Source organism: Triticum urartu, chromosome 6A (genome assembly GCF_056163025.1).
Source record: "Triticum urartu cultivar PI428250 chromosome 6A, HENAU_Tu73, whole genome shotgun sequence".
NCBI lineage: Eukaryota > Viridiplantae > Streptophyta > Magnoliopsida > Poales > Poaceae > Triticum > Triticum urartu.
Genome location: NC_141878.1, coordinates 287,793,497 through 287,816,386, shown reverse-complemented (window position 1 = coordinate 287,816,386; position 22,890 = coordinate 287,793,497). Strand labels below are relative to the sequence as shown.

General features: G+C 46.9%; 1 protein-coding gene and 1 pseudogene across 1 annotated transcript; one reads left to right on the top strand and one right to left on the bottom strand.

Moving 5' to 3' along the window:
* The first annotated feature begins 218 nt into the window (after positions 1–218).
* On the top strand, positions 219–17,743 carry LOC125513190 (CLP protease regulatory subunit CLPX1, mitochondrial). The gene is made up of 15 exons (XM_087527858.1): positions 219–1,006; positions 8,506–8,567; positions 8,709–8,809; positions 8,945–9,028; positions 11,566–11,612; positions 11,722–11,796; positions 11,876–11,953; positions 12,527–12,583; positions 16,181–16,251; positions 16,347–16,446; positions 16,559–16,663; positions 16,768–16,830; positions 16,896–17,018; positions 17,124–17,267; positions 17,362–17,743. Exons 1-15 carry the CDS (start codon positions 269–271, stop codon positions 17,434–17,436), a joined length of 1,923 nt encoding a protein of 640 aa, XP_087383984.1. The 5' UTR covers positions 219–268; the 3' UTR covers positions 17,437–17,743.
* On the bottom strand, positions 5,156–7,627 carry LOC147965023 (uncharacterized; annotated as a pseudogene).
* Positions 17,744–22,890: the final 5,147 nt, after the last annotated feature.

Genomic DNA, 22,890 nt, shown 5'->3' with positions numbered 1-22,890 from the left:
AATAAAAAAAAACCCAACCGTGCAACAGCTCACCTTATCCGGTCGCAAGATTCTGGCCTCGCCATCCCGGAATCCACGTATCAGCAGGCCCCCACCACGTAAAAAGCTCACAAACACTAGAGAAAAACAGCGCAGGAATTCGCTAACCACACCCGCTGAGACACCACAGGAAACACAGCCCACTCTCTCCCTCCCTCTCTCTGTCGACCCCCCCCCCCCCCCCCCCCCCCGCCAATCCGCAGCTCCGCACGCGCTCCTCGCCTCCGCCATGTCTGGCCTCCTCCGGTGGAGGCGCCTCGCCGCCGCAGCCACGCGCGCCGCCTCCACCCTGACCGCAGCCGAATGCTCCCCTGCCATCGCGGCGGTCCCGCCACCGCACCGGCTCCTCCAGGATCGGCGCAAGTGGGAGGGCCCCTCGTCCTCCTCCGGGGGCGGCTCCTCCTCGTCCTCCTCTAATGACGAGCCGGAGCCGCGGCGTATCCGCGCGGAGGCCCACTGCCCGCGCTGCTCCAAGCACATGGACATCCTCTTCTCCCACCGCGCCCATCCCCCTTCAGCCCCCGCCGCTGTCGGCGGCTATCAGACGCTCAACCTCTGTCCCAACTGCCGCACCGCCTACTTCTTCCACCCCAACCACCTCGCGCCACTTCAGGGCACCTTCATCGAGATCGGCCGCGTCCGGGCTGACCTGCCCCCGGACGGCGTCAGGGTCAGGGGCCCCTCCTCCTGGGAAGCCATCCGTGCGAGCTCGTCTTCGCGCGACGATGGGGATGGTAGTGGCGTGGCCGTGCATGTGCCGCCCGGGCCACCGTTCCACCCTAGCCTTAACGTCGTCCGCGTAGCCGGAGGCGGTGGCGGGGGAGGAGCTGCTGGCGGTGGGGGCGAGGAGGGAGGAGGGGGAAAGGACGGATGGGGCGGGTCGAACCTTGGGAAGGATTTTCCGACACCTAAGGAGATTTCCAAGGGGCTCGATAAGTATGTGATTGGGCAAGACCGAGCCAAGAAGGTGAGGATTCTATACAACTCTTTGCTGTAATCATGCTCCCGTTCACCTGTTTTATTTACTGTTTATATCAGAGATGGCATTTTGCTGCCGCTTTTGGTCAGCTTGTGGGAAATATTGGGTTCTTAATGCTGATTCCAAATGCTAGGTCTTTAATGCCTAGTCCGTGTGCTCCTCTCAGTGCACTCAGCACAACAGTTTTTGTGCCAGTTGTGCTGTGCTAAAACTTGGGGCATTGCTCTCGCGTGGGAACACAATTATGTTCTTTCCTACTTTTTTTTTCTTATTTTGACCCGCGGGAGTTGTAAGAAGCCTACAGAGGGGAGGTTTGTAATGGCAAAAGCAGTTTGAAATTTTGAGCTCCATCAAATGATGGCATGCAAGGAGGGTGTTCTTCCTTTGCACCAAGATACATCTGAATTTACAGATTTAACCTATTTTACCCATTGCATGATAATGAAAGAAAATTTAGTAACCTTTGTTTCGATATACCACTTTTAGAGAAGTTTACGGATATGCAGATCAATGGTGTGGAATTGGTACCTTATACTGAAAGTAATGAAGGGTAATCTGGTAATCTCACCTCTCACACACCATCTGTTCCGTGGTAGTTCCAAGTAACGATAATGAACTAACCCAGCCCTAGTCGTCAGCTTCCCATGGTCATCAGCTACATTCACACGCAGATACATTATTCTAGCTCTATTGTAATAGGATCTCAACAGATTGTTGTTGAGCATGTTGTTCCTCCTCGCTCTATTCTAATCTCTATAGACTACCCCATGAGGAAAAATACAAATCATCAAGTTCAGCTGAATACTTCTTCTTTCATGGTATCAGAGCAAGGATAATGCGGTCACCAAGAGCCTATGTGCGGTCTTCCTAGGCAACACACACGCAGTCTCCTTTCTGTCATAAACTATATACCTCAGCACCCTCAAGGAGAGCCATGTGGCACACATACATGCCTGAGAAATTCTGCTGCTGTTGCCATCATTGATTGCATTGTTTACGGTCAATTAGCGCTGTACATAAAATGTGCCCGTTCCCTCTTGCTGGGCAGATGGATGCACCCAACTGCACGTTTTACTTCTAAATACGAGCCAATGAATCTGCCCCCAGTCTCTAGCTCACGTTGTCAAGCTCAGCCTGAAGCCCGACATGTACACCAGAATTCCGTTCGCCACGTTTTACAACAATGTATAGAAGACAGGAAGAGAAATATTGACCTGATTCAGCACAGATCAATCTTGGGCAGCTGTTGTTTTTTATACAGCTTAGTGCCGATAGGCATACAAGGAGATCAATACAGGTACAAGCATTGTGTCCAGCTGTACTATATATGGTAGCCAAATCCAATCTTTACACAATAGAATCCTATTTCGATTGGCTCAGCTTTGCTGATTGAGGACTTATGATTACCCACCTATTAGTATATTTTTTGCAGGAACACTATTAGTATATCGGAGCTTTTTGGCAAACACATTGCATGAGATGTAATTCAGCATATGAGAGGCCTTTGTCAAGGGGACCCTATGTCCCCAATGTTGTTCATCCTTGTCATGGACGCTCTCAATAGCTTGGTTCAAAAGGCCAGGGATGATGGCTGCTGCAGCCCCTATCTAGCCGACCACTTCGTCATCGTGTTTCTCTTTATGCTGACGACGTGGTGCTTCTTATTGTAATGGTGGCTTCAGATTCGGAGCTGATCAAGGATATTTTACATGTGCTTGGGGGGTGCATATGGTCTTAAGACGAATATTCAGATGATTAGTACTATACCAATCCAATGTTCGGTCGACGACTTGGCTGTCGTCCAGGAGCATTTGCCTTCTGAGGTGAAAGAGTTTCCTTGCAAATATATTGGCCTTTTGTCCATCAAAAACTTAACAACAATCCAAATTCAACCTATCATTTGATAGAATTGTTGATCAACTCCCGGGATGGAAGGTTGAAGTCATGACACGGGCTAGCTGAGCGGGTAAGGTCATTTTCACATCTTTGTTTGTGTATTTGGCTATGGCCATGGATCTTCCAAATTGGGCTTTGAGGGCAATTGATAAAATCAGAAGGGGCTTCTTGTGGAGAGGAAGGAAGGAGGCAAGAGTTGGTCATTGTTTGATTGCATGGCTGATGGTTTGCCTTCCAAGGAGCTCGAAAGGTCTGGGTATTCTTGATTTAAAACTTGCGGTTGGGCACGGATCCGACGGCTATGAGTGCATAAAACCCAACCAGATAAACCTTGGGACCAGATACACTATACTAGCGGTGGAGAAGAGAGCCTTGATCGCAAGGTTTATCTGGGCTCTCTTCTCCACCGCTATTATCTCGGTGGTGGGTGATGGTCGTAACACCCTTTTCTGCATGGATGGTTGGAGGGGCAGTCCATTGTTGATCTTGCTCTGCACCTTTTTGCCCTTGTCCCTAAAGCATCGGGGCATCGGGCTAATAGCCGTACAGTTCATGATGCACTGGTGGGACGTTGTTGGGTGCAGGATATTCAAGGTGCTCTCTTGGTGGCTACTTATCCGAATATTTAAATATATGGGATCTTGTGTCCGAAGTGGAGATCCAGAATGACATTCAAGATAAGCATTCTTGGAGATTTGCTGGAGATGGTTAGTATTCGGTGAAAACGGCTTGCAAAGCGTAAGTGTTCTTTATTGGTTTTAGTTGGTCTGGAACATTGGAGGTTGATTTGGAAGCCATGTGCCCCTAAGAAACGCCATTTCTTCCTGTGGTTGGTTGCCCATAATAAGTGCTGGACAGCTGACCGCCTTTAACGGAGGGGTTCGCCACATTTCAGATTGTTGCCCATTTTGTGAGCAGGAAGAGTATACGATTCATCATATCCTTGTCTCTTGTGTGTTTGCAAGAGACTTGATCCCTCCTGTTCAGACATCTTGGCCTCCCTGACTTGGCGCCCCAATCACCTTCTCCTCATTTATTTGATTGGTGGCCTAGAACCATCTCTACGGTGCCAGGTTCTATGCAGGTTCTATGCAGGGTGGTTGGAAATCCTTAATCACTCTTTGTGCTTGGATGATTTAGAAGCATCGAAATGACTGTGTCTTCAACGGGAGTTCCCAGTGTCCAAAGGGTGCTACTGGCCATTAAAGATGAAGCACAACTTTGGTCCTTAGACTGATCATGGGAGAGTCCTGGTTGTGGTCTTGGTTTGAGTGTGGGTCGTCTTTTTCTTGCTTCTAGCGCATCCGTTTTAGCTGTTTAGTGGGGCTTGTATGTACATTTATTCTAAATGCAATGGTACACAACTCTCCTGTGTATTCGAGAAAAAAAATCTTAATGTAGTTGAGATGATTCGATTGGAAATGGAGTTTGATCAGTGGGTTTTGAGTGTTGGTTTAGTTTAGTTTTCTCCTGAAGATATCTGATAACACTTGTCTCATGGCTAGTACTGCTTTTATTCACACTAGCAAAGGTGAGATCCAGGTGATCGCTAGTTATGGGAGTGCGCTCAAAGGATATAAACAGGGTTTCACAAACAAAAAGGGGAATAAGTTGTCACTTTCCCCGTCACGTAAATGAACACCATGAAACAATGACAAGAAACCAAACATATTGCGTACCCACAGCCCACAATTGATCTAATGCGAAGTCCTTGTATGCTTTTCTACTATTTTTATGCAAATTCAAAAAGCACCAGTGATTACTTAACGCAAAGGGCAAACTATTAACTTAATGAGAGTGCTCTTATGTGGATTCCAGCCAGTGAGCGATTCAATCGGGTGTGTGGAATGTGCCCATCGCGCAGCAGGTTGGTAGTAACTGGATCCCTACTAGGGCGTGGTCTCAGGTTGTAGGGGTGGAAGGAGGGATGGCGTGGTCGCCGGCGCTGGGGCGCCGTTGTTGCGTGCGTGAGAGAGAGAGAGAGAGCAGGGGCGGCGGCTAGGGTTAGGTCTCTCGACTCCCTAAGGAAGCCGAGCAAATATGATTGTTTCTTGCTTAATCCCAAAACGGGTCCTTACACGAGTTTATATAATCCTCCTAATAAGATAATTGGGCTAAGCCCCTAATAACGATAAGATAATCTGGGCCACAACTAACTGGGCTAAGCCCCTAATATGCCAGTCATAACATCTCTCCCTGCCTGCACAAACAGCTCGTCCTCGAGCTGGAAGGCGGGGAAGATCAACGGTTGCCAAACACCTCCGCGTCAACTGGGGCGGGCTGGTCGCCGAGCCCGGCGGCGGTGGGGTCCTCCTTAATGTAATCTGCAGCCTCCAGGTAGAAGAGTCGTGGGCAGATGTGGCCCGATACGTAGGGCTCGTCGCAGTTGAAGCATAACCCTTGGCGGCGACGCTCGAGTTGCTCGGCCGGGGTGAGCCGGCGAAACGGGCGTGTCGCAGCTGTGGCGAGGGGCGCCGTGGAAGCCTGGGCAGGCCAACCCTACGCGGGAACTTCCGGCCAGGGTGGCGGTCCAGCGGCCCGGGGCGGTGGCGCCTGCTGGATGGCGACCGCGCGACGCTAGAACGCGCGGGCGTAGTACATGGCCGTCTAGAGGTCCTGTGGCCTGGGCATCTCCACGTCCACGCGGATGTGGTCCGGTAGGCCGTCGACGAAGAGCTCAGCCCGCTGACGAGCCGAAACGCCGGGGGCGTGGCATGCCAGTGCCTGGAAGCGGTCGGCGAAGTCTTGCACCGTGGTGAGGAACGAAAGACGCCCAAGCTCCGCCAGACGGCTCCCGCGTATAGGCGGACCGAAGCGCAAGAGGCACAAATCGCAGAAGCGCTCCCATGGTGGCATGCCGCCCTCGTCCTGTTCGAGGGCGTAGTACCACGTCTGCGCGGCTCCTCGGAGATGATACGAGGTGCGGTCGGACGCGAGCGTGCGCTGTCTCCTGAAAAATTGGTCGCATTGGTTGAGCCAATTCAAGGGGTCGACGGTGCCGTCGTAGGTCATGAACTCCAGCTTGGAGAATCTCGGCGGCGTTTGGATGTGGACGACGGGCGGGTGCGCCTCGTCAGCACGGAGCAGCGAGGATGACGGGGCCGAGTAGGCGGGCATCAGGGTGCCGCCCTGGAACAGGGGCCCATCGACGCTGATGAAGGGCTCGGCGGAGCCCGAGGACCTGCCAAACTGCATGGCCGGGTGCGTCGCCGGCGGGGGCAGCACGTGCAGCCCGATCGAGGCCGTCGTGTAGACCGGCTCAAGGGACCCAGCGAGCCAGGCCGGTAACGGAGACGACGACGAGGGGAACCGGACCTGGTGGATGGGCACCCCCGGGCTCATCGCCGGGATGTCCAGGGCCGTGGTCGCCGATGGCGGCGGCTGCAGTTGTTGCTCCTGCTGCATGGTGGAGGCGCCGGGGTTCGTCGCTGGTGGCGGCTGCCACGACAGCTGCTGCATGGCGGCGGCGACGGGGGTCGCCGAGGATGGCGGCTGCCACGACGGCTTCTGCGGTGGTGGGGCGGTGGCGAAGGGCACAGGCGGCTGCGGCCCATAGGATCTCGCGAGGAACGTGTAGATGCCCGTGACCGCCTGGGTGAGATCCCGGATGGCAGCCGTCATCTCCTTCGGGGTGAAGACGATGGGGACGGGCGCGGCGGAGGTGACCGGCACCGGCAAGAGCGGGGCGTTGGCCGTGGTGGCCATCGGGGCGGTCGTCGCGGTCGGCAGCCAGAGGGTCGGGGTGGGCGGCGGTGAGGACATGATCGCACCGAAGCTATCTGATACCGAATTTGTGGTACCGGATCCTACCAGGGTGTGGTCTCAGGTTGTAGGGGTGGAAGGACGGATGGCGTGGAGGAAGGCGTGGTCGCCGGCGCTGGGGCGTCGTCGTTGCGTGCGCGCGCGCGAGAGAGAGCAGGGGCGATGGCTAGGGTTAGGTCTCTCGGCTCCCTAAGGAAGCCGAGCAAATATGATTGCTTCTTGCTTAGGGCCTCTTTGATTCACAGGATTGCAAAAACACTGGAATAGAAAGAATACAGGAAATCTATAGGGTTGCAGTTGTAAAACAGAGGATTGAAAAACAGTGAAAGTATAGGAATATGAAACAAATGGAACGTTTGAAATGCAGGAACTGAAATCAAAGGAATGCATTATTTAGTAGAGAAACCATGCGCTGGTATGCAACTTTGTCCCTCTTGCCTCGGTCTTTGTGTAAAAAAGAGGCCTGACTCAATGTTTCACTTCATGCGAAATCACAGGAAACCAACAGTGTTTCTCTGGATTGCAACAGTATTCCTCCATACTTGTTCCTGCAAATCAAACATCGCTACAGTAGCAAATCCTATGGAATGAGAATTCCTGCGTTTTTCCTATGAAAAATCCTTCAAATCAAAGGAGGCCTTAATTCCAAAACGGGTCCTTACACGAGTTTATATAATCCTCCTAATAAGATAATTGGGCTAAGCCCCTAATAACGATAAGATAAACTGGGCCACAACTAACTGGGCTAAGCCCCTAATATGCCGGTCATAACACAGGTCATTAGTGCGGTAGGCCTGGATGATCTGGAAGCAGAGGAACGCCTGCGTCTTCGACGGCGCTCAGCCCTTCATTACCGAACTCACGGCTAGAATTAGAGAGGAAGCGACCCTTTGGGTCAGAGCAGGAGCCACAGGCCTAGGCGTAGTCTTACTGACCACCTGGGACGTCCATTGATCCTTTTTTGTTTTGAATCTGTAACCCTCCCTCTCGGAGGCTTGTACTGATGACCCCTCTCTTTTTTCAATGCAATGAAATGCAAAGTCTTTGCGTTTTCTCGAAAAAAAAGAGGCCTGCGGTGTCTAGATCCTTGGCAACTTGGTCAATGTACGCCTGGAGTTGTGAGATGTGGCTTCATTTGAGCACAACTTGAGCAAGCCATTGAGATGCAGAGCTTGGAGGCGAAAGTAATGCGGTCCAAACCGGCAAGGGTGCTTTGGTGATAGGAAGGGTTTATCCTTTTAGGGAGGCCTTGGCGTTAGTTTCTCTCCTTGTCTGACACCAGTGACAAGGATTGCTCATGGAGGCATGAACTCGGCATTGACGACCACTTCATCTTTCTGCGTCCAGTGGCTGCCAAGAGCTTGGTAGTGCTCATGGAGAATCGGTCTCTGGCGCTGCTATGGATACAGACCCAGGTGGATTTGCTCAACCACAGGTCTGCCACCTCCAACAGTTTTCTACAGAAGCTGTACGGAAAACTGATCAAGAACGCTGGTGATTTCACCTTCAATCAACCTTGACCTGGGTGCACCTTTCCTTGATCTGTGCCATCTAACCAAATCTAGTGCAAGTTCCAATGTTCCATACACAATATAGTACAGCTAGTGTTGATGAGATTTGGCGATCAACTATTTGTACTGTCAAGGGTGGTTTTTCTCAATTGTAAGATATATTAGCCTTGAGTGGCAAAGGTGGCACCTAGATATTGATTTAGTATAATCGGCATGATAAGCTCAAGTACTCCTGCTTAGTATTGTGTACTCAACACTCAACACTAACGCTTCCATAGCTTTGATTTTCTGATATGATATTACCATTTAAATTTGTAGGTGCTATCTGTTGCAGTGTACAACCACTATAAACGTATATATCATCAGTCTCTACAGAAAGGGTCAGTTCCATTGTACCACCTCATTTCTTTTTGTTTTGTTTATGAAATGAGTAAGAATATTTATTACTGCACCCACAGAAATTAGAACTCATGCATATCATTCAGCGACTAATTATGTGATGTATAAGCTAAAACCATTAGGTCTGGAGCAGATTTGGGTTGTTCTGATGGAGAAGCTGATGGTGAAGACAATGTTGAACTAGAGAAAAGCAATATACTGTTAATGGGCCCTACTGGTTCAGGTAGCATCTGCAACTATCCTCAGTTGTTGTGATTGGAATAAACTGAATTCTGGTTTCTTCTATGTTGGACGGACTATAATAAAGAGAGAGCGCTCATCAGTAGTATTTTGTTTGGATGCTTCATATTTTTCGCAGGTAAAACTTTGCTTGCAAAGACATTAGCTCGGTTTGTGAATGTGCCATTTGTAATTGCTGATGCAACAACATTGACCCAGGCAAGTGGTTCACTATTCACTAATGTTTACATTCTGGAGGATATTTTAAGTGCATAATAATGTATAGTACTGAAACTGCACCTCATATAGTCGGTTTTAGTTCTACTAAGCCTAAAACCTATTGATTCCAAAGTTTGTCTCCATAGCTCTAACTTTCTATTAACCCCTGTCTGACCATCATCGACTAGCACCACATCATCCTCAAAGAGCATACACCATGGGATATCTCCTTGTATATCTTTGTTGACCTCATCCACCACCAAGGCAAAAACATAAGGTCTCAAAGTTGACCATTGGTGCAGTCCTATCTTAATCGAAAACTCATCGGTGTTGCCATCACTTGTTTGAACACTTTTCACAACATTATCATACATGTCCTTGATGAGGGTATGTACTTTGTTGGGATTTGTGTTTCTACAGGGCCCACAACATGACATTTCGCAGTATCTTATCGTAGGCCTTCTCCAAGTCAACGAACACTATACACAGGTCCTTCTTTTGCTCCCTATATCTCTCCCTAAGTTGTCTTACCAAGGAAATGGTTTCCATGGTCAACCTCCCGGCATGAAACCAAACTGATTTTTGGTACGCTTGGCATTCCTCTTAAGCGGTGCTCAATGACTCTTCTCCCATATCTTCATTATGGCTCATCAGCTTAATTTCATGGTGATTAGTATAACTTTGAACATCCTCCTTGTTCTTGAAGATCAGTACTAATATACTCCACCTTCATTCTTCTAGCATCTTGTTTGCCTGAAAAATGAGGTTGAAAAGATTAGTTAGCCATACTATCGCTATGTCTCCAAGGCCTCTCCACATCTCAATGGGGATACAATCAGGGCCCATCGCCTTGCCTCCTCTCATCCTTTTTAAAGCCTCCCTGACCTCAAACTCTTGGATTCACTTCTGAATTCGTCGCACAAAACGCCTGCTGGTATCATCAAAGGAGTCGTCCAGCTCAATGGTAGAGCTCTCATTCTCTCAATTGAACATCTTGTCGAAGTACTCCCGCCATCTATGCTTGATCTCCTCGTCCTTCACCATGAGCCAACCTGCTCCGTCCTTGATGCATTTCACTTGGTTGACATCCCTCATCTTCCTCTCTCGGATCTTGGCCATCTTATAGATGTCCTTTTCGCCTTCCTTTGTGTCTAAGTGCTGGTAGAGGTCCTGATGGGGAACAACAGAGGAGGAAAAAAATCATATGTCAAATCTGTTTGGCTACTTCTAGATACTTCTACTCTAGTCTAGTTTTTTTTTTCTTTTCTTAACCCTAGCTACTGTTTTCTAGTCTTCTAGCTATGAGGAGAATGGTGAATCTTGTAATGTTTTCTAGAGTGTTCTAGCTATAAGTAGAAGTGAGATGTCAGGGCTTCCCAAAGCCCTATAAACAGAGGTCCTCACCTCTAGTTTGTAACCAGACTATGTACCCCACTACCTATAACAGAACTGGGTGTTCTTATCTAGATCTTGGACTAGATCTTGTGCTCTAGGAGTTTTGGATTGAACTCCTGCTGCCATATTGTCCTATATTCTCCTCTAGAGCAATATGTAGCGCAACACGTTGAAGTAGTTCGTTCAACACTAGTGCTGTTCACTTTGTAGCAGCAAGTGGAGTTGCTCCTCACAACCTTGTGCTGCTTCAGGTTCTCATACGCCCGATCCCTTGCTTCACTCACTGCTCGCTTTGCAGCCTTCTTTGCCGCCTTGTACTTCTCTGTTGTCTGCACTCCTATCCAGGTGTAGGCATCTGAAACAGTCTTTCTTCTCCTTAATAGCCTTCCACCGCCAGGTACCTTTAGCTTCGCTTCTACTTCCTCTGGTCACCCCAAACTCCTTTGAAGCCACCTTACGAATGCAAGTCGCCATCTACATCACCTCCTTCCTCCCAAGGGCCCTCCTTAATAACCCTCTCAAAAGCCTGAGCCGCCTCCCCCTTGAGCTTCCACCACTTAGTTCTAGCGGCTTGGGGCGCTTATCCTGCTACACGAATCCAAAAGCGGAAGTCAGCCACCTAAAGCTTATGTGAGGGACAACACTCTCTTCAGGTATCACCTTAAAATCTAGTAAAGCATGCATGCCTTCTCTTCTCGAGAGGACGAAATCAATCTGGCTAGAGTGTTCACCACCACTAAAAGTCACTAGATGGGATTATCTCTTTTTTAAGAGGGTGTTAGCTACAATCATGTCGTAGGCTAGAGCGAAGCTTAAGACATCTTCTTCTTGATTCCTGATGCCATAGCCAAAGCCCCCCTACACCCCTTCAAAACCTGTGTTAGATGTACCCATGTGGCCATTTAGGGCTCCTCCTATGACGGGCTTCTCACTAATAGGTACACTCCTAACCATGACGTCTACTACTCTCTTGTTGATCAAGATGCCTACTTCATTTCTTTGTGAGCGATTCAACTAATAAAAAATGATTAACTGCCGTCACCTGATTCCTTTAGGCATATTTTTAAGTGAATCTCTCTCTCTCTCTCTCTCTCTCTCTACTTTGTTCAGACACTAAGGCTTTATTTTTCAACTTCCTGCAGGCAGGGTATGTAGGAGAAGATGTAGAATCTATATTGTACAAGTTACTTACGGTATGGTTTTTGATTGCACATATATTTAAACAAATAGGAGCTACTAGTTGACTTCTCACTATGAGTCCTTGAAAGTGAACTCTGGGTCTTATATTTGAACATTAACTAGGTGGCAGATTTTAATGTGCAAGCAGCACAACAAGGGATGGTGTACATTGATGAAGTTGATAAGATCACTAAGAAGGTCTGTCCAAATTAACTTCTGTTGAACATTTTTCCTTGGTATGGGAATCGTTAATCAGTTGGGTGCATTCAACATGCAGGCTGAGAGCCTTAACATCAGTAGAGATGTATCAGGCGAAGGTGTTCAGCAGGCTTTGTTGAAAATGCTCGAAGGCACGGTGAGTCATCTTCATTGACCTTCCGATGAAGCAGCATGTTTATAAATTGTAAGTTCGAACGTTTGCAAGCAGATATTGGCTGCCACTAGGATTAAAATGTATATCATTCGTAGATTAATACTCCCTCCGTTCCTAAATATAAGTCTTTTTAGAGATTCCAATGCGGACTACATATGGAGCAAAATGAGTGAATCTACACTCTAAAATATGTCTATATACATCCGCAGTCCTTACTGAAATCTCTAAAAAGACTGAAATTTGTAGTGGTGGCTGAATGCTATACCTAGTTCTATTCATGCATTTTCTTTCTTTTGTGCTGTGTATTGTGAGCTTGCATTTTGGAGCTTTTATAGTGATGTCATTATTGGATTTGCAAACGTATTGGTTTGAGGCATCATAGTTTTGTTTTACATTAATCCTACTATGCACTAAAAAGTAACTCATTTGCTTCATTGATATTGTGCGATCTTTCTGGGGTACTATGATTCTTGGTAAAAGACAAGATCATTTCTTGATAATTGTCTCTACATATGGATGCCTTTTGATATATTTTTCTAATGTGGTCATGTTTAGATAGTCAATGTCCCTGAGAAAGGAGCAAGGAAGCATCCTCGTGGCGATAATATACAGGTACCGTCAGCACAATTTGTATATGACATTCTTCCCAAAGAAAGTGTGCATGGTATACATTTTGCCTGAAGAACTACAGTATCACACCGCCAGTACCTGTGTCCTGAATGGTAGCAAAAATAGAGAAAAATATGGAATTATGTGACCTTATCATCATACTAGTCCTTGTAGAAAATAGAACCTATTTGTTATGAATGCATACCGTGCTGCTTTATACATGTATCGTATTGTTTCTTTACACCCAGTGGCGGTGCCAGGAGGCAGGAGCTAGGACATGTGGTGTTAGTAACTTCTAGAGATTAATGCTATTTGTAATACTATGTTTATTTGGATTTTTGTTTGGGGCGTCCTCTCAGCGACGCTCCACATCATAACCCGGGTGTGGTGGAAAATGGGCAAGGGCCGGGCCGTCACCTCCCTGGCGGCGCGCCGTATCTTGATCCGGATACGGTGGCAAGTGAGCGAGGATCGGGTCGTCGCATCCTTAGTGGCGCGCTACATTGGCGCCCAGATGTAGTGGAAAATGAGCAAGGGTCTTCGCATTTGACTCGACGAGTGCGAAGGGTAAGGAAGCTAACCGAGCCTAGGAAGATTCGCTTAGGTAGTTGGAACGTAGGATCTCTGACAGGGAAGCTTCGAGAGCTAGTTGATGCAGCGGTGAGGAGAGGTGTTGATATCCTTTGCGTCCAAGAAACCAAATGGAGGGGACAGAAGGCGAAGGAGGTGGAGGATACCGGCTTCAAGCTGGAAACAGAAATGGCGTAGGCATCTTGATCAACAAGAGCCTCAAGTATGGAGTGGTAGACATCAAGAGACGGATTATCCTGGTCAGGCTGGTAGTTGGGGACTTAGTTCTCAATGTTATCAACGCGTATGCCCCGCAAGTAGGCCACAATGAGAACACCAAGAGGGAGTTCTGGGAAGGCCTGGAAGACATGGTTAGGAGTGTACCGATTGGCGAGAAGCTCTTCATAGGAGGAGACCTCAATGGCCACGTGGGTACATCTAACACAGGTTTTGAAGGGGCGCATGGGGGCTTTGGTTATGGCATCAGGAATCAAGAAGGCGAAGATGTCTTAAGCTTTCCTCTAGCCTACGACATGATTGTAGCTAACACCCTCTTTAGAAAGAGAGAATCACATCTGGTGACTTTTAGTAGTGGCCAACACTCTAGCTAGATTGATTTCATCCTCTCGAGAAGAGAAGATAGGCATGCGTGCCTAGACTGTAAGGTGATACCTGGAGTGTTGTACCTCAGCATAAGCTGGTGGTTGCTGACTTCTGCTTTCGGATTCGTGTCCAGCGGCATAAACGTGCCAAAGTCGCTAGAACAAAGTGGTGGAAGCTCAAGGGGTAGGTAGCTCAGGCGTTCAAGGAGAGGGTCATTAAGGGGGCCTTGGGAGGAAGGAGGGGACGCGGACAATGTGTGGATGAAGATGGCGACTGGCATTCGCAGGGTGGCCTCGGAGGAGTTTGGAGTGTCCAAGGGAAGGAGAAGCGGAGATAAGGATACCTGGTGATGGAATGATGTTGTCCAGAAGGCGATTAAAGAGAAGAAAGATTGCTTCAGACGCCTACACCTGGATAGGAGTGCGGACAACATAGAGAAGTACAAGATGGCGAAGAAGGCCGCAAAGCGAGCTGTCAGTGAAGCGAGCGGTCGGGCATATGAGGACCTCTACCAACGGTTAGGCACGAAGGAAGGCAAAAGGGACATCTATAAGATGGCCAAGATCCGAGAGAGGAAGACGAGGGATATTGGCCAAGTCAAATAAATCAAGGACGGAGCAGACCAACTCTTGGTGAAGGACGAGGAGATTAAGCATAGACGGCGGGAGAACTTCGACAAGCTGTTCAATGGAGAGAATGAGAGTTCTACCATTGAACTGGACGACTCCTTTAATGAGACCAGCATGCGTTTTGTGCGGCGAATCCAGGAGTCTGAGGTCAAGGAGGCTTTAAAAAGGATGAAAGGAGGCAAGGCGATGGGCCCTGATTGCATCCCCATTGAGGTGTGGAAAGGCCTCGGGGACATAGCAATAGTATGGCTAACCAAGCTTTTCAACCTCATTTTTCAGGCAAACAAGATGCCAGAAGAATGGAGACGGAGTATATTAGTACCAATCTTCAAGAACAAGGGGGATGTTCAGAGTTGTACTAATTACCGGGGAATTAAGCTGATGAGCCATACAATGAAGCTATGGGAGAGAGTCATTGAGCACTTATGGAGAGATACAGGGAGCAAAAGGACTTGCATATGGTGTTCATTGACTTGGAGAAGGCCTATGATAAGATACCGCGGAATGTCATGTAGTGGGCCTTGGAGAAACACAAAGTCCCAGCAAAGTACATTACCCTCATCAAGGACATGTATGATAATGTTGTGACAAGTGTTCGAACAAGTGATGTCGACACTGATGACTTCCCGATTAAGATAGGACTGCACCAGGGGTCAGCTTCGAGCCCTTATCTTTTTGCCTTGGTGATGGATGAGGTCACAAGGGATATGCAAGGAGATATCCCATGGTGTATGCTCTTTGCGGATGATGTGGTGCTAGTTGACGATAGTCGGACGGGGGTAAATAGGAAGTTAGAGTTATGGAGACAAACCTTGGAATCGAAAGGGTATAGGCTTAGTAGGACTAAAACCGAGTACATGATGTGCGGTTTTAGTACTAGGTGTGAGGAGGAGGAGGTTAGCCGTAGGCAGGTGGTACCTTAGAAGGACACCTTTCGATATTTGGGGTCAATGCTGCAGGAGGATGGGGGTATTGATGAAGATGTGAACCATCAAATCAAAGTCGGATGGATGAAGTGGCGCCAAGCTTCTGGCATTCTCTGTGACAAGAGAGTGCCACAAAAGCTAAAAGGCAAGTTCTACAGGACGGCTGTTCGACCCGCAATGTTGTATGGCGCTGAGTGTTGGCCGACTAAAAGGCGACATGTTCAAACAATTAGGTGTGGCGGAGATGCGTATGTTGAGATGGATGTGTGGCCACACGAGAAAGGATAGAGTCCGGAATGATGATATACAAGATAGAGTTGGGGTAGCACCAATTTAAGAGAAGCTTGTCCAACATCGTCTGAGATGGTTTGGGCATATTCAGCGCAGGCCTCCAGAAGCTCCAGTGCATAGTGGACGTCTAAAGCGTGCGGAGATGTCAAGAGAGGTCGGGGTAGACCGAATTTGACATGGGAGGAGTCCGTTAAGAGGGACCTGAAGGATTGGAGTATCACCAGAGAACTAGCTATGGACAGGGGTGCGTGGAAGCTTGCTATCCATGTGCCATAGCCATGAGTTGGTCGCGAGATCTTATGTGATTCACCTCTAGCCTACCCCAACTTGTTTGGGACTAAAGGCTTTGTTGTTGTTTGTTTGTTTGTTGTAATACTATGTTTGTACGAAATCTGTGTGGTTGGAACCCCACAGCTTGCTCCAAGTGCCACCACTTTTTGCACCACAAATGTCATATTAACTTCATTTTTCTAATTGCCTTCTAGTACCATCTAAACCATGATCCACTTTTCAAGGCCTTCCTTGTTTAAGGTAATGTAATCATGGCTGAGCTTTAATTCTCTATTCTGCATGCCATACAGATAGATACGAAGGATATTCTGTTTATATGTGGGGGTGCTTTTATTGACTTGGAGAAAACTATATCAGAGAGGTACCATTGTTTTTACCTGTTTCAAAGTTGCTATCTCTGGTGTTTCCTGTCAGTCTTCATCTAAGGGGCATCCCACCCCCTTTTTGTGTAAATAGGCGGCAGGATTCTTCTATTGGATTTGGGGCACCTGTCCGTGCAAGCATGAGGACTAGTGGTATTTCAAGTGCTCAAGTGACATCGTCCTTGTTAGAATCAGTGAGTACCAGAGTCCAGGAGCCAGCTATTTTTGGAAGCTTTGTTTCAGGGAGAATGTGAATGCATTTGCTCTGTAAAAGCTAAAGTGTTTTTTATTTGGTTTTGTTTTCAGGTTGAGAGCAGTGATCTTATAGCATATGGACTCATTCCGGAGTTCATTGGACGTTTTCCTATCCTTGTCAGCTTGGCAGCACTAAATGAGGACCAACTTGTTCAGGTAGATCTGTAGGAGGAAAAATATCCTATTAGGTGGAAAACATATTTCTATATGATTGTTATTGAACTTATAATTGATGGCTAATACAATAAATGTACTGCTAGGTTCTCACCGAGCCAAAGAATGCTCTAGGTAAACAATTCAAGAAGTTGTTCAGCATGAATAATGTGAGTATATTTTCATTGGAAACATGCAAGTGTTATCTGGCGCTTCTCACACTGTTGGCTTTCAGGTTAAGCTTCACTTCACGGATGCTGCACTAAGAATAATTGCCCAGAAGGCAATGTGCAAAAATACAGGTGCACGGGGCTTAAGGACTATCCTTGAGAATATTCTCATGGATTCCATGTATGAGGTTCGTCCGATAGCAACTTTGTATTCCTTTTCCTTGAACTTACACACAAACTCAATGGAGCTGGCATTCATACCATATATTCATGAATTTGTGACTGCCTTGCAGATTCCAGATACAAAATCTGGAGAGAAGCGAATTGACGCAGTGGTTGTAGATGAAGGTGCAGTAGGATTGGTGGACCGACCTGGCTGTGGAGCTAAGATCCTTTACGGCGATGGTGCATTTGATCGTTATCTATCCCAGATAAAGGTGGGAATTGCCAACCTCAATCAGCTTGCCTTGTGATATTGGTAATATCAATCATTTGCTGCGAGTAATATTTCATGGACTAAAAATGCTGCAGGCAATGGGAGACGGAGCAGGAAGCGAAGTGGATGGGGATCCTGACCTTTCTTCGTCAAGAGCCATGAGCATGTGATTTCATGGTTCCTCTAGCTCTACTGTACACTGTAAAAATCTGATCCTAGCTGTATTAATGTAAAGAAAAAAAAACACATGTGCAGTACCCATTGCTAATTCAAACCCCAGCTGTCTGGCCGTCCTCACGCCTTGCATAATCTGTAGCAGGATTGGGAAGTGTATAGTGGAGCAAGTTGGGTGTCGACGTGTGTGTGAAGGTGAGAGACTTTTTATGTGAAGAACTGTAATGCTTGCCAGATGTTGTAAAACTTCAAACACTGAGATGAAGGGGTTGAAATTTAGCATGGAGATACGAAATTATGTTATCAGCTCCTTGCCCGAATTGTGCTGTGTGGTGTACCAGCCTTGCTTGGTAGAAAGAAGAAAGAGATCCGAATGCTTTAGGGACTTGGGAGTTTCTGCTGCAGAGCTCAATGCACTCTCGTGGTCTAGAAAAATACTACCTCTGTCCCATAATATAAGACATTCTTTGCAGTTTAACTGCAAAGATGTCTTATATTATGGGAAACATTGTTGTATGTCTGTACGTCCAAATTTTCTGTGAATAAAAAGAATTTCTAAGGGCGTGTTTGGTTTCTCGTTTCCTGTCAAATACACCATTCGTTCCAAAATATAAGGTCTATTGATTTTTGTGCAAGTTAACCATTTGAGAGTTTGACCAAGATTGTAGAACAAAATAGAAACATCTGCAATACCTAATAGATAAAATATGAAACTAGCTTTCAAGATCGATCAAATGATATAAATTTCATATTGTGAATATTGATATATTTTTCTAAAAACTTAGTAAAAAATGCACTTGTTTGATTTTTGAAAAAACAAATACATCTTATATGAAGGAATAGAGAGAGCACTGGTGTATCTTTACCTAATAATAAATCGGCTATTGCTTCTGTCCGCTTCATCCAAATTGTTCGGTTTTAATAATATCATCAGTTTCAGAAATATCATCATCTTCAGCATACTCAATAGTTCTAGCTCTAGTAAGTTGTTCATTAAGAAATTCACCCAGGGACACAGTATTTTCAAGCAAAGTAGTAGCATCATAAGCATCATTCATAGCAGAAATAGCATCATCAATAACATTCGATGTGTTGGAGTTAATAGCAGATATAGGTGTCGCAAGCTTACTCAAAACAGAAGGTGAATCAAGTGCAGAGCTAAATGACAGTTCCTTACATCCCCTCATAGTGGATGGAAAAATCTTGGTTCTAATATCTTCCAGATTCCTCATAGTGATCAACAAATGTAAATCCTAAGTGACTCAGAGAATAGAGCTATGCTCCCCAGCAACGGCGTCAGAAAAAAGTCTTGATAACCCATAAGTCTTGATAACCCAAATTTATTGATTCGACACAAGGGGAGCCAAAGAATATTTTCAAGCACTACCGCAGGATACTGCAAACGCGAAACTACGATCAGAGACCCTTCGAGAAACTATGTGCGATGCAATAATCGCAACCGGTGCTGTATGAATACCGTCAGAAATGTATAAAACATTTGCGATGATGGATGCATCAAACACGGTTCAGTTTTTAGTTGCGTGTGCGATGAAAGGCATATGGTTTAGTTCAATTAACTGTTTGCGATGAGGAGGAACAAAAAAAACGGTCAGCCAGATGAAGGCGTGTGCGATTCACAGCATACGGTTCACTCGGATGAACTGTTTGTGATTAGGCAACACAAAAGAAACGGTCAACCAGATCAAGGTGTGTGCGATATACGGCATGCGGTTCACTCGGATGAACTGTTTGCGTTGAGACATGAGAATAGAAACAGTTCAACTTAACAAGATGTGTGTGATACGCGGCAAACAGGTCTATAATCAGAAATGTGTGTGAAGATCGATAATAACACAGAGAGTTGCTGCTAATAAGACGTGTGTTTTGTGCGATGAGATTGCATACAGAACAACAATATATATATATATATATATATATATATATATATATAGGGTGGGTCTATTATGATAACACCCCTTAAGAGTGTTATTCTAATAACAACAGCTTATTTTGCTAACACTCCGAACCGACGCGACCAAAAAAACAAACGCACCTGCCCCACCTCCTGGTCAAACGCCACCCCGATCAACCCCCACCCCCAGACTACCCACTTCTCCCTCGACCAAATCCCCACCCCGACCCACTCCTCTCTTCCTTAATGCCGTCCACCACGCCTCCGCTCCCTTCCGGCGGGCCCTGCCCCTACGCCACCACCCTTCCTCACCCCGTGGCAACCACCGCATCTCTCCCGATGATGGATCTGTGGAGATCCGCACTGCCCCACGCTCCTCTCGACGGAGCGCGTCGGAGGGCCAGCGCCCATGGTAGTCTCGAGGCGGGGCTCCTGGACTGCCCTAACGGTGGCGGCCACCACTAGTCCTTGCGGTGGAGGGCCAACACGGGCGACCCTCCCCTCCACCAGCTCGGGCACCCTACTGGCCCACCTCGACCACCGGCTCCGGGAGCGGCCGTCCACCCCTCCCCACACGACCCACACCCTCCCAGCTGACGGATTTGGTCCCGGCGCCCATGCTCCCATCATTCTCCACTTCGGCAGCACCCAGCATCTCCCTCCTCCCTTCGGCCGCATCCCCGCGGTGCTCCCCATTCCACCATGCGAGCACACCGTCGGGCTCCAGCTTGCCTCAACGGGATCTGCACCACGCGATGTGCGTGTGCGCAGTTTGGCGTTGCCTGTTCGGCATCATGGTTCGGCACACCTGGCCGTGCAGTTGACGGCTCCTGTGTGGAGTCTACTGCTTTTTTCTGTTCGTGCGATTCCAGTGCAATTCATCTCTTACGGTTGTAGCTACATGCTGGATTTGATGCTAGCCTAACGCATTTCACATTTTGTTTGTGTGTTTTTCTTCTTCCAGTTTTGCAGTGAACCTCCACGAGATGCATCGGCACTTGCAGTGCATTTCGCTGTCACGTGAGGTTCACTGCACTTGGCCTTGAAGTTGAGATGAGATTATAAAGAGAAAATGCTAGCAAAAAATAAAAATAATGCAGTTCCCTTTATCGACGTTGCAATGTTGTTCTTTTTGTAGTGAGTGAAAGTGGTTCACTCTGTAAAACAAGATTGTCGAAAAAAATTATGAAGTTCATTACTCTCTTCCATGCGGCCAGCTCCGGGTCGTTCTGCAATCTTTTGCCCCCTGCCACTCATCCACCCCATCCTCTCTGTTTTGCAGGTCCAGCAGCACATCCGACGTCGACAGAGGGTGGTGACCCCTCTTCCACCTACCTTTTGACGGTGTGCACTGCAGACAGCAGCGGCATGCACTACAGGCAGCAGCGGCCAGTGCAGTTCGCGCATGATGGGATTGTAGCTCCAGGCGCCCCCGATTCCCTCCTGCCTCTCTCCCTGCAATTCTCCACTAACGGTAGGCAATCCAGTCCGCTCTTTCATGTAGGTCGGCTGGATTTTCCTCTCGAGGAGCTTTGTCGCTTCGCTGGAGCAGTGCACATAGCAGGCACATACGACCATTTGTTGACTCCCCATGCAGTACACTTTTGTGTTGTGAGGCGGGCGTCGTCGGGATTCGTCAGTAGGCTTTGTTTGCTTGCGTGAGATATGGTTCAAACTGTATGTTTAATTTTTGTTTTCCTCTGTTCGCTTGCGAGAGATATGGTTCAAATATAATGTATGTTTAATTGCAAAAGTGGTCCATTTTAGCAAGCATCGGCGGTCTGCATTGAGAAAAGGAAAAAGAGAGGAGAACCGTAATGCAGCCCACTTTGAGGGACTCCACTGTCCACCTCTCATTAAAAAATGTTTTCAAGAAGTTCGTTTCGCCCCTTTTGGGGGTTCATGAAAAACAGAAGTGAAAAAAAGACAAAATATAAATTCGTGTGGCCCACTTTCGGGGAGTGTCGCGGTTCACTTCCGGTGCTCTCGATGTTTGCTTTCGGTGGTGTCGTGGTTCATTTAATCCCAATATGAAGTGCGGAAAAATGTTATGGAAATGAGTTTAAAAAAGTAATGAGGTTCATTCTTGATGGTGATTCCGTTCACTTGCGCCTGATGTGAAGCACATTCCACTTCCTTGTCTAAGAAAATATACGTGTGACAAAACTAACAAAATGAAAATCAAAGCAGTTTGTTTTGCCCATCTGTTGCAGTGCGGTTTTCACTCTGAAGCAGTGTGGTCGGCCGTATGATGTTGTACATCCCGTAAGTGCAAAAAAAATTGTTATGGAAGTGAAGAAAAGTAACGCGGTTCACTTCTTGATAGTGTTGTGGTTCATTTACACTCGATGTGAAGTGCACTCTACTTTCTCGTCCTTGAAGAAATTACGTTTGAATAAAAGAAACCATGCAGTTCTCTTACCCGTCTGATGAAGTGTGGTTTTTCGTCCGATGCAGTGCGGTTTTTAGTTGGATGAAGTACCGACGTCGATTTAGGTGTCGAGAAAAACAGAGTGTCCGCATTTCGGTAATTTTGAAAATCCTCTTAAACCGTAAAGAATTACAGAGAGTGTTCTACATGAAAAAGCTGCGCCTCATCGATATCTTTCCAACGGAGTATCGTTTGAATCATTCCGATCAGCGGTTTGTAAAAATTTCGCGAAAAACGGCCGCTGCCACTCGTCGTCCGCCGCATGATTTTCAAAATTAACTTAAAACCATAAGGAATCCTAAAAACATTTCAACATATGAAAGTTGTGCCTCGTCCATAGCTTTTCAACGGTATATTACACGCCTTGTTTCGACAAACGGTTAAAAAACTAGAGCGAAAACAGTATCGAAAATTTGAAAATTTGTGAAAAACAGAATTCCGCGATTTAGTAAATTTGAAACTGCTCTTAAACCATAACGAATTAGAGAAAACAATAGTTATGAAAAAGATGCGCCTCGATGATATCTATCCAATGGTGTATCATTTGCCTCATTCCAATGAGCGGTTTAGAAAAGAAAGCGAAAAAACGCTCGCTGTCACTCTTTGTGGGCCGCACCGTTTTTGAAACCGCTCTTAAACCGCGGGGAATCTCGAAAAGTGTTCAACATGGAAAAGTTGCGCATAATCCGTAGCTTTCCAACGTTATATTACACGCCTCATTCCGATAAACGGTTAAAAAATTAGAGCGAAAACAGTATTGAAAAAATACTACGCGTAGTTTTTTTCGAGACGAAGTTCGCTAGTCTCTGTAATGCAGTGCTCTTGCTAAAGAAAGTGCAGTGCCCTCGCATTGAGCATGCAGTGCAGAAGTGTTATCAGAATAACTATTCTGATAATATTATCAGAATAGACGGACTGTATACACACACACACACTTATAAGGACATGCTTGCATAACCAAATTAAACATCTACTTACATAGGTGGCTACTACGACCATGGCATTTGCACACACCAAAGTAAACTATTACATGCATAATTACATAGGTGGCTACTACACACATGACATTTCCACACACCAATAAAGTAAACTATATATTACATGCAT